This window comes from Synchiropus splendidus, chromosome 10 (assembly GCF_027744825.2).
Source record: "Synchiropus splendidus isolate RoL2022-P1 chromosome 10, RoL_Sspl_1.0, whole genome shotgun sequence".
In the NCBI taxonomy this organism is placed as follows: domain Eukaryota; kingdom Metazoa; phylum Chordata; class Actinopteri; order Syngnathiformes; family Callionymidae; genus Synchiropus; species Synchiropus splendidus.
The window spans coordinates 8,658,650-8,669,499 of NC_071343.1; the positions used below are offsets into that span (position 1 = coordinate 8,658,650).

Below are 10,850 nucleotides of genomic sequence, written 5' to 3' on the forward strand. Positions count from 1 at the left end.
TTGCGAGCCATTTCAAAAGACCGCATCCATGTAAGTTTGAGATTGTTTGTTTATGAGACGCACACTTGCCATTAGAGGAGGGGGAGGGGGGCGCTAAAAAGCCATCAGCAGACGCCACTGCCGCAGTATTTAGAAGCCGTGCGTCAGAGCTGCGCCTGCGGCCAAACCGCTTATTAAAACCAAGCGAGGCCAAGTGCCATAAAGTCAGAAGGCAAGCAGCTTGTTATTATTCTTTCTGCGAGGTGAACAGGCTGAGATCAATGGTGGCAGTGGTTTCCCCCCTGCCACAACTATGAACCAGTAAAGCACCAAAGACCCGGTGACTCCGGCCCTCAGAGGCAGAGATATTAACTATTCCAGGAGCCGTTTGAAGAGGTCTGCCAAGAATAATTTCCCACATGTAACATTTCCCGCTGAAGCCACAGACCCATGCCAGGACGTCCCGCGCCCCGCCAGCCTGCAAGCGCTGGGAGGGGAATCAATCGACTCACGTCACTTGTGACTCAATCTTCAGCAGAGCCAGTGGTGGCTCTGGGGCCTCAGCATAGCGGCTCGAACGCTCTCATTCATGTATCGTGGAGGATTTGTTTTTAGCGCTTCTTTTTCTTTCGGCTTCTCCCATCAGGGGTGGCCACAGCGGATCATCTTCCTCCATCTCACCCTGTCCTCTGCTTCCTCTTCCTACAAACCTCATGTCCTCCTTCACCACCTCCATCAATCTCCTCTTTGGCCTTCCTCTCCACCTTCTGCCTGGTAGTTCCAACCTCAACATCTTCCTACCAATGTACTGGCTCTCTCTCCTTTGTACATGTCCAAACCATCTCCATCTAGCCTCTCTGACTTGGTCTCCTAAACACCTGAGCACATGTGCTGTTCCTCTGATCTACTGCTCCCTGATCCTATCCATCCTGCTCACTCCCTGTTTCCAAACCATACAACATTGTGTTTTTAATAGTAGTGGGACTTTAACAAGTCAATTACAACAAAAAAATAATGTAATTTAATTTAACAGTTTTGCTCTCCAGACAACAGGGAACCTTTGTAAGGAGTTCCTGGTCCACTGATCACACTGATGCACAAGACACGTGGCAGTTAGGATGATAACAACAACAACAAACATGGAGGAATCCCTGAACAAAAGCAAACAAAAGCAGCTGTTTGCTTTTGTTCAGGGATGTTTTTTGCTGCACAATGACCAGGGTTTCCACTACTCTGAATGTATTTGAAATTCTTATAAAATTGAAATTCTTATACAAATATTTTCAGGACATTAAAAGAGCTTCAGTTTAAATAAGGTGATATAAAAACTTGAATATAGCCACCATCCTGATTTATTGTGCTACTGTCAAACTGATGAAATAAACTATTTTGTTGTTTAAATGTCTGTATGGGTCCATCATTTGATTCAGTAATATACCAAATTCATTCCAATTGAAAAATGTGGGGTAAAATTCAGGTTATAGGAATTAAAATTTAAAACACAACACCGGCTCAAAGGCCAATTAAATTCAGCTCTGTGGGAGGAAACCAGAGTGCCAAGAGGAAACTCAATTGCCTCACAACATAGAGTTGTTTTTAAAGAATCTGCTTTGTCGCGTCTTTATTTTTAATTATAAAAGGAAGTCCTGCATTAGTAATGACAAAGTGGCTGGATCCTCAGCCGCCCTCAGACTCTCCGTCATGTTTGTCCTGTCAAGCGGATCAGGCGGTGAAAGGGAGACGCTTGGATGCAAACAGACCAGACAAAATCATAAAGGCACAAATCCAGCAGAAAGCTTTTCGTCATGTCGGCAAACAACGGAATTTATGGTACTGTCAGCCAAGATCAGCCGGAGAGAAAGAGATTGCTTGTTACCTAAGTATTTGTTTTATAGTTTTAGAAGGGACGCATTAAGCCGACAATGTTTACGGCCGAAAAAAAAAAAAATCTTTTGAGTTGTTTACATGCGAGTGCATTGATGGGTGGGTGTCACATTGATACGGAGAACAGAAGAAAAGGACACTGACATCATAGCAGCCCTGGAAATTAAATAAGTCATTCTCCCACTTCTGGCAAAAATGCAGTTTATCAAATTATTGTCTAATGCTTCAAACCTTGGTTTCGTGAATGAAAACCTCAACTTAAATTTGGATATGATCTGTTTCCAAAATAAGTCTCAGTAACATGTTTTATTTTACAGCCTCTTTTTTTTGCCTGTAGCTGTTTTTGAATCAGTTTGTGACATCATAAATTACACAATAAGGTGGGGGGGAAAAAAAATCATACAATCGCTCATTTGCTCACTTAGAAAGGGGGAACTGGATGAGCCAGCAGACCACTCAGCTTAAACTCTGTAAAAAGACATGGCATAAAAGTACAATACAAGCCCTGGAAATATAGTTTATCTCAAACAAAACAGAACATGAATGTACATAAATACATTATTTAATTGAAACACTCTTTGAATCTGAGTCAAATATATGAAATATTGTACCATAAAATACCTAAGGCTGGAGTACATACTAGAAAGGTAAAAATATCAAATCACGTAGAAGAATACGTGTTCCCGCTTTTGACAAGGTGATTTGTCAGACAGCACCCTCTACTGGACGTTAAACAAAAGGCAACCACTGTCTCCAACATGATCATTTTATTGACTTGAAACTATAGAAACGTCCCTCCTTTAAAATTCTTTACAATATTATTTACAACAATATTGTTTTGGAGAAATATAACAAGCTGGTATTGACAAAGCTTCATAGTCACGAGCAACATGGATGGTTCCTGTTTGACAGAATGTGTTTGCTTAAAACATAGCATTACGAAAGTAATCCATAAATTATGAAGAACATTTTTGCATGTTTTATGTCGGCTCCTTAGAGCAGCACGGGGTTTTTTTGAATAAAAAAAGTGTGACAGAAAAATGAACAGGTCGAAGATGTCATGAAGCCAGTGTTCAAACAGTGGTCAATGTCCTGGTTAAGAAAAGTACATTTGGTTGTCCATCCCCTTCATCAAGATATGTCAATGTCTCTAACAGTGTAAAAACATAAGAATCCAGCTTTATGAAATCAGACGGAAATACAAAGCACTAAAATGAAGCCCAATTCTTTTGAAAGGGTGTCCCACAAAAAAAAGATCTAGGTGCACAGGTTAACTGGAGAGAAACAAACCTGAAGTCCCAGCATGCTTTGGCTGAATCAGCAAATACAGTTATACTCAAGTTAACCTGCAAAATGTAGTTTTTGAAAATGTAATGAAACCCTGAAACAAGCGGATTGAATACAGAACAGAAAGTGCGTCTGTGTTGAAGTCATAACATTGCAATAAAGGCACATTAAAAGTATCATACCGTCACTGATTGCACAGAAGCTGGAGTTCGTTCAAAGTGTAAGTCGGAGCAGGCGCTTGTGCGTTAGTCCCAGGAGAGTCCTGCCCACAGATCTGTAACTTCACAAACTTGATCTTCCAGCTGTTGTTATCCAGCGGGCAGCGTATGAGACCAAAGACTTGCTCAAAGATTCCAAGGCAAACCTGGTCCCTGTGGATGGTTCCGGCCACGGCTACGAGCACCAGGCCGTGAGGAGAGAGCATGGCTATGAGCCCAGGGGTGTCCAGGTTTGGGCTGAGGAGGAGAAGCTCCTCTTTAGTCATCGCCAGGAGACGACGGCTCACCAACTCAGCACCCGTGTAGACCTCTAAATTCTCAGAGCCCACCCTGAAACAGAAAAATATGTAAAATAAGTACATTTAATCACAATTTGAGTACCATATTTTCCGGACAATACGTTTCAAGAGTTTCACTGGATCTACGACTTACAGAGTCACTGCCACTTATACATTAATATATATTAAAATAGATAAAAATGACCCCCTTTGCTTCCTTGTTTCTCAGTTGGCTTCCTCCTAAGCTACGTTCCATGTCACGTTGTGTGCGATGTAAACAAAAGATTTTGTGGGAGGATCTTTGTGGTGTTAGCACTTCATGCAACAGATTTAATGCAACAGATTTTGTAAAATAACTACCTTTTAGTCCAGTGCGATTTGCTATTATTTTTTGGATATATCCGTTTTCAAGGCAAAAGTGGCAAACGGTTTTATCTCTTCACGCCTCTATTCTTGACCTCATGAACCAGTCTTGACTGGAGATGTGCTATATAGCGACACCACAAAAAGGCAATCTTACATGAAACACGGTGACTGCACTTCCTGAATGAAAACTATTTCGGAATTAAAATGCAAATTTGGATTACATAATCTTCAAAAACCAGGTGACACACCTGGAAAGAAGTTGCATTGTCACATCACGCCAAAAATGCTGTGGTCCCCAGTCCTGAGGTTGCATTCCTAAAGCAGGATTGTGGCTGTTTAACAGCTGGAAGAACCAGTGGCAGAACTGCTTTCCGAGGACCAGTGGGTCAAACGCAGCTCCACTCGCTGTTGCCAGGGATTCCCTCCCTGCGTCGTTCATTTCTGACTCTTGGTCCATGAAATTTCTCTCTGGCATCTCGAAGTGGGCCACCTTGAAGAGGAAACACACAACTATTATTGAACCAATGTGGTCTCGAGTCAACGTTAACGTTCTGAACTTACAGGCTTTGGCGACCAAAGCTCCAGGCACCTGTGAATGAGCTGGTGTTTGTCACTGCTCGGAAGCATCGCCACTCCTTCATTCACCAGATATTTAAATATAAGGTCTCGGTGAACTCTTCTTCTTTTAAGGAGTTCTTCCGCATTTTTAGTGAAGGAGAGTATCGTCTCGACAGCATCTGAGAATCATATCAAACTGTGTAACTTACGATATTAACATAGTACCATGCACTCTTTTGCCTTATTTAGCAGAAAGCTGTGAGTCCAACTTACCTGAAACTCCCTCGACCAATATTGCCTTATTTGTTACAGTGTCCGAGAGCGAGAGCACATCAGTTTTCGACATTAGCTGCAGCAACTTAGCACAACCAGCGCGTTCTGTTGGTGACAGCTCCGACATCTTCGCTACCGACTGCCAACCAAGAAGCCACCGTGCGGAAACAAATCAGCCAAACATCGTTCCGGGGCGCCTCATACGACGGTTTTAAAACCCGACAACGGACCCGTTAAGCATAAATCAACTCATTTCGAGTAAAACTGTCTTGTTCGCGTGACGACATCTCAGTTATTTGGCCACATTTTCCTCTGGAGATAAAAGGCGGAGAACAAACCTGTGACAAGAGTGTATGTCGCCACCTTGTGTATCGGAGTATACACCAATATTTATCAAATTCATCAAGACAAAGATGTTGAACTAAATTACCAAGTTGCGCCACTATCATGTCGTGCATATACCATAATTCTAGCATATCTATTTGCTTAAATTATTCATATTAAATAGCTATATGACAAAATGTCTTGAACGCACCACTACCACGCTTCGCACGTCTCTGTATACTCCATATTTGAGTCAATATAAAACTGCTATCCTTCATAGCTTTCAATGTTAACAAACTCAACTTTATGTTCATTAATATAATTTATTCTCTAGATGTTACAGCAATAACGTATATTCCCGCAGTGGAGGGTGGAGCGTAAATGCAACGTAAACGTCCGAGGGCACTTGAATGCATCTCGGTTAAGCTAACAGTAACAGCAGCTAATATGCGCTGCCGACGTTCGCTCGCGTCAGTCAGGTGAAAACCTGCGCGGTTTATCTCTCCACACGCTTCATAAGTTACACATCCGGAACAAGAAGGTGACTGAAACATTTCACGGTATTGTTTTTCACATTTTAGAAGTGTCTGCTTTATTTTTTTTCGCATTATAATATCCGATTTTCAAAGAATATCTATCTAGAATATTACTCTCAATGGCTTTGAACGGTGGCACCTTCTTTTATCTCATGTGATAAGTTCTTTAATCGAAGCGTTTTTGAAAGACTGCGGTACTTGCGAGATACTGAGGCTGCTTCCTTATTTGTTGACTGATTTTGACGTCATCACTGTTTCAACACTGTTTATTATCAACAAGATGAATGAAGTTAAATCTGATAGAGCAGGAAATGATACATGTGTTGAGTTATGGGCGAATATTTCCTCACCACCTTGTAACTCTAAGTCGTCTTCCATGAGTAAACGTGCGTCCTGTTTCCCCTGGTTATAGATGGGAGAGCCTGAAGCCAGTGTCCAGGGGAGGATCACCGTCTACTCCATCCAGGGCTGCCCTCACTGTTTGCAAGCCAAAGCCACGCTGAAGGATCTGGGGATGCCAGTGTGCGATGTGGATCTGGGGAAGCACCCTGAGCTGAGGTCAAAGGTGAAGGAGCTGACGGGACGGAGCACGGTGCCACAGATCTTCTTCAACAACGTGCATGTCGGGGGCAATGATGACCTGCAGAAAATGGTGAGGCCAGGAAAGAAAGCCACTTCCCTGTTGAAAGGATTGACTAATATTGTTGCAGCCATCCGTCGTGTTACTTGCAACAGAGCTTGTTACACAAATCCTAATGCTAAATCATGTCCGTCAATGGAAATATTGAGCTTGCGTGTTGACATATTTATCTACCTTGTATTGCAGTCTTCGGAGGAGCTCCAGCGGCTGGTAGATTTGGTCAGAAAAGACCCTCCTCCTGCAGATGCTCCCCCGATACCAGAGGCGGGTGCTTCAGCAGGCACAAGTACTGAGCCTGATGGAGGTGAGGACTGAGTTTTCATGTTGTTTTCTTGTGAATTTATCCATAAAAAATGAGTAATACATGCTTCAGTTCTGTAAAAGCCAAAATAATAGATGTACCGGACCCATACAAAAAGTTAAATGAAGTGATTTTAACTGAAAAAAAAATGTTTTTAAATGATTAAAAAGTTTGTGATAGAGAAACAAATTCCATATTTACAAACTGATATGAGGATTAGTAACCAGCTGCTGTTGCAAAGTCACCATCCACTGAAGGGAAGCCAAGACCTGTGGCTATTTATGAAATGGTGCTGGCAGATGTGTGCATCTCCTGTTACATCGCTGGCCAACAGAGTCTGTCAAAAATTACTTTGGACTCTGTTTTTTGTATACATTCAGATTATATTTTAGCTTTTTTCTGGCGTGTCACCAGAGAAACAAGTCCAAGGGTCCATATTTTTCAATGGAAATGACAGGTTAACTATTTATTTTTCAGTTGCAGGAACAAAACTGGTGGTTATGTGTGTTATATTCCCCACATGAGTCGCCTCAGTCTGTTCAACATTGTAAGGTGCTTTGGTTTTTGAACATGAAACAGTAAAATACGACGGAATAAGCAGTTAAATTGATCAAACAAACACTGTTTTTTTTATTGTGTTGCTGGATTTCCCTCCTGCTTTCACAGACTTTCAGTGTGAGAAAGATGAGTTGGCAGACCTGGTGGAGGATCTGAAACACGCGTCTGTCATTGGGAGTCATAGAAGGGGTTTGACTGTGCACAAAAAGAGCTTCTCAGCCGACGAACTGGTTGACTGGCTGCAGAAGGAGAAGGGCATGGGTAAAGCTGTCGAAATTCCCGCCTGAAGAGGCTGGAGAGCTGACTGTGTGGCCCTGTGTGTGCTAGCAAGGGATCAGGCCGTGAACACCGGCCAGGGATTGTTGCAGAAAAAGTACATGGTCGGAGTGCATGGGCAGCAGGACGGCAGCTTTGACCGAAACGGTCAGGCTCTGTACCGGCTCCTAGAGGACGACCCACATTCCGCCCTGAATGCCGGACAGACGGCAGCCTGCAGTCCCATCAAGGGTAGGTCGGGATGAGCGAGTGTGGGAGACTCGACGCCAAACCTCCAGCTTCTGTCCTTTAACTCTTTTGCTTTCCTGCTTCTTTGGCCTGTGGGTGAACTGAGGTTTGAGTCAATCTCTTATGAACGCTTCAGAATTCGGTCAAGATTGATTCAAGCCTATTTGAAAGAATCAAAATGCCTTTCTTGTGTCATTGTCACTTTTGTTCTGCTGTCTGCGAGGTGTTGACTAATGCAGTGGTCCCCAACCTTTTCATCACCGCGGACCGGTCAGCACTTGACAATTGGAACGTGGCCTGGGGGGTATGAAATTTGCCACTTTGACCCGTCATGTAAGGACTCACTAAGACTCACAAACTCGCCTCCTCTCGACCACTGTTCTCTCAATCAGTGGGAACGTTTAAACATGCCTTCAAAATGGCATATAGATACACCACAATACTGAATATAAAGTGCATGAAAATTTTAACTCACCATACTGTTAAATCAATGGGAGCCCTGAGCTTGTTTCTCTGCCAAACGCAAAGAAACGACTGCTTCCTACACATTTTGCGAGTTACATTTTGGCTCTCAAGTGAGTGAAACTTAGAGAGAATCCAGTCATTTTTTTCAAAATAAAAGGTTTTTTTTTTCAAAATAAAAGATCCTTCAAACTCAGATCATACACATACGTGGTACCAATTGATCCCCGGACCAGTACCGGTCTGAGGCCCGGGGGTTGGGGACCACTGGACTAACACACTGGCTGTAATTTAACAAAAAACATTTGTACACACCTGTTTCCATCAATGAAAAGATGAATTCTTGCCGTCTCTTCTGCCCACAGCGTCCGAGCTCTCGTTGCTTCTGAGAGACATGATCCTGAAGTTGTTCTCAGAGCATCTCTCTGCAGATGGGAAGGTACATTGAATGGTTTAAATCTGTATGTTACCCACTGACCTCAACCGTGTCCCGCTCAGACTGTAGACTACAAGGGCATGTCGGTGAACCCCGCCTTCGAGCGCTACACCGATCTGGCCATCCAGCTGCAGCGAGTGGAGCTGCTGTCGCTGACCCGGGAGGAGAAGCTGGCCTTCTTCATCAACGTCTACAACGCTCTGGTCATTCATGGATACCTGCGCCTGGGAGCGCCCACCAACATGTGGCAAAGATACAGAGTGAGACCTCTCGCTTTCTGTTCAAACATCCTGTCGTCGTTCCTCAATACGTCTTCTTTCTCCCCCAGTTTTTCAACTACGTCAGCTATCTCATCGGAGGAGAGGTCTTCACGCTGCAGGACATCGAGAACGGAGTGCTGAGGGGAAACAGAAAAGGGATCGCACAGCTCAGAAAACCCTTTTCCAAAACGGACCCTCGACTGCAAGTGCGTCAAGATTATCAGTCAAGTTTCACAAAGCACTGCAACAGTTTTCAGAAGCATCCCTTGAACTTGGACCCTGCGTGTGTCTTTTTGTCTCACAGATGGCTCTTCCAGACGCGGAACCACTGATTCACTTTGCTTTGAACTGCGGGGCCAAAGGATGTCCGCCAATCAAAACCTACACACCACAGGTAGTGACGTTCACCGAGGCTTCTCCCTGGAACCAATCCCTCCACCTCATGTTTTCTTCTTTCAGGACATCGACAGCCAACTGCGCACGGCAGCCGAAGCCTTCCTGGAGAACGACGACGCCTGCGTGGTAGATTCTGGGAAGAAAGAAGTGCGACTCAGTCAGATATTCAAGTGGTACAAGGCAGATTTCGGAGGCACAGATGAGAAGGTACGTACGGCTTTTGACGGTGGAATCTGGGGTTGTGATAAAGCGCAGGATCGGCAACAGCTGTTGTAGAGTTTGACGGAATGTTGAAGCAGACCTCCTCCCAAGTAAATATTCCAGGCATGTCTCATGAGGGAGACATCCAGGAGGTGTCATGACAAAGGTCAAAGTCAAGAACTCACATCCTGCTTTCTGTCACTCCCCCAAAAGTATCATTCTGGCTGAGCTCTTTTTCATCATTGTATCTTCCACCAAACATCAGTTCAGTTGGTATTCATCAACCGCTTCTTTCTCTGTCCATCAGCTGCTCTCATGGGTCCTAGACCACATGGGAGACTCTCCAAAAAAGACCAGCTTGAAGGGCGTTCTGTCCGGCGGGAAGACCAAAGTCAGCTACCTTCCGTACGACTGGAGCAGCAACAGCTCTCACTGAAGCCACAGTCGACGATCCACTATTATGCAAAAACTGAGCAGATGGGGAAGTTTACACTGAGCCATCGTGTGGGATGGATTATCAAGACGCAAAACACGTTCAACCTCTTCATTATTTTACCAAAATCTTGCTCCCTCGAGTCATGTAACCCCAAAATTGCACTCTGGACCTTCAAATGTCTTGTTATGCGTGTGAAATTTTAGGATTAGATTTGAAGCTTTTGTTGCTTGAATGCACTGAAACTTTCTCTTAAAAACCTGGTTTAGCGGAACCTCTGCATGTTGCCACTAAGGAAAACACCAGCAAACACTGTATAGAAGATGATTTTATAACCTATTGAAGGACTATAATTTTAATGTGCTGTACAGTATAAACTTTATCCTGCATAGATTTTATAAAACATGAGATTTCAGAATGAGTTCATCAGTTCAGTTTCAAATGAACTCGCAAATAACGTTTGGGAAGCACAGGCAGATGCAGCTCCCCTTTTGTTTGTACTTAAACTCGAGGCACTCTGCCCCCTTAAATCCAGGTCTTCCAGGCGGTTAACTGGATGTTGACACTTTGCACGGTCCTAAGACTTCACTTGAATACATGCACGAAAGAATCACGCTAATTTAAGAGAGTTTCAGCACCAACCAGTTAGCATGTCACTAGTCAAATGCATGTTTGGATGCAGAAATATTCCTAACTTGCTAGTCTGATGTGGAACTCCAGCCATAGTCTCGGTTGAAAACCCCAAACATCCTTGTGTCCAATCCTCATTTTAAGTAAGGCGATGAACCATTTTTAAAGAGCATATCAGGAAGATGTGATGCAAAAACAATTGTAACTTTCTGAAAAAACAAAGCAATATGTTCATTAATAATAAATATGCAATGATGAATATCGAGTTTCTCTTTATCACCACCACAACAATAAGCAAAAGGAGCAGGGAAACAAGTGTGTGCAGT

General features: G+C 43.5%; 2 protein-coding genes across 4 annotated transcripts; one reads left to right on the forward strand and one right to left on the reverse strand.

The window, feature by feature from the left end:
• Positions 1 to 2,615: 2,615 nt before the first annotated feature.
• Positions 2,616 to 5,173, reverse strand: c10h3orf38 (chromosome 10 C3orf38 homolog). Its single transcript, XM_053877358.1, has 4 exons — positions 4,844 to 5,173; positions 4,574 to 4,749; positions 4,261 to 4,502; positions 2,616 to 3,698 (listed from the first exon to the last, which is right to left on the reverse strand). The coding sequence occupies exons 1-4, from the start codon at positions 4,968 to 4,970 to the stop codon at positions 3,335 to 3,337; spliced, it is 909 nt and encodes a 302-aa protein (XP_053733333.1). The 5' UTR covers positions 4,971 to 5,173; the 3' UTR covers positions 2,616 to 3,334.
• A 408-nt stretch (positions 5,174 to 5,581) lies between these two features.
• Positions 5,582 to 10,774, forward strand: zgc:152951 (uncharacterized protein LOC569013 homolog). Of its 3 annotated transcripts, none has more exons than XM_053877029.1 (11): positions 5,582 to 5,727; positions 6,116 to 6,355; positions 6,530 to 6,647; positions 7,311 to 7,463; positions 7,530 to 7,709; positions 8,534 to 8,607; positions 8,667 to 8,864; positions 8,933 to 9,070; positions 9,169 to 9,258; positions 9,324 to 9,467; positions 9,769 to 10,774. In XM_053877029.1, the coding sequence occupies exons 2-11, from the start codon at positions 6,116 to 6,118 to the stop codon at positions 9,895 to 9,897; spliced, it is 1,464 nt and encodes a 487-aa protein (XP_053733004.1). In that variant the 5' UTR covers positions 5,582 to 5,727; the 3' UTR covers positions 9,898 to 10,774. The 3 variants fall into 3 exon arrangements, with proteins under 3 accessions (XP_053733004.1, XP_053733006.1, XP_053733005.1); XM_053877030.1 differs by having other exon boundaries at positions 5,583 to 5,708; XM_053877031.1 differs by lacking the exons at positions 7,311 to 7,463; positions 7,530 to 7,709.
• The last annotated feature ends 76 nt before the right edge of the window (positions 10,775 to 10,850 follow it).

Coding starts and splice junctions, on each gene's coding strand:
- zgc:152951 (XM_053877029.1), top strand. CDS start 6,116: ATGGGAGAGCCTGAAGCCAGTGTCCAGGGGAGGATCACCGTCTACTCC. Junction 6,648..7,310: donor AAGTACTGAGCCTGATGGAG/GTGAGGACTGAG, acceptor CTGCTTTCACAG/ACTTTCAGTGTGAGAAAGAT. Junction 8,608..8,666: donor ATCTCTCTGCAGATGGGAAG/GTACATTGAATG, acceptor TGTCCCGCTCAG/ACTGTAGACTACAAGGGCAT.
- c10h3orf38 (XM_053877358.1), bottom strand. CDS start 4,970: ATGTCGGAGCTGTCACCAACAGAACGCGCTGGTTGTGCTAAGTTGCTG. Junction 4,750..4,843: donor ATTGGTCGAGGGAGTTTCAG/GTAAGTTGGACT, acceptor TATGATTCTCAG/ATGCTGTCGAGACGATACTC. Junction 4,503..4,573: donor AGCTTTGGTCGCCAAAGCCT/GTAAGTTCAGAA, acceptor TTCCTCTTCAAG/GTGGCCCACTTCGAGATGCC.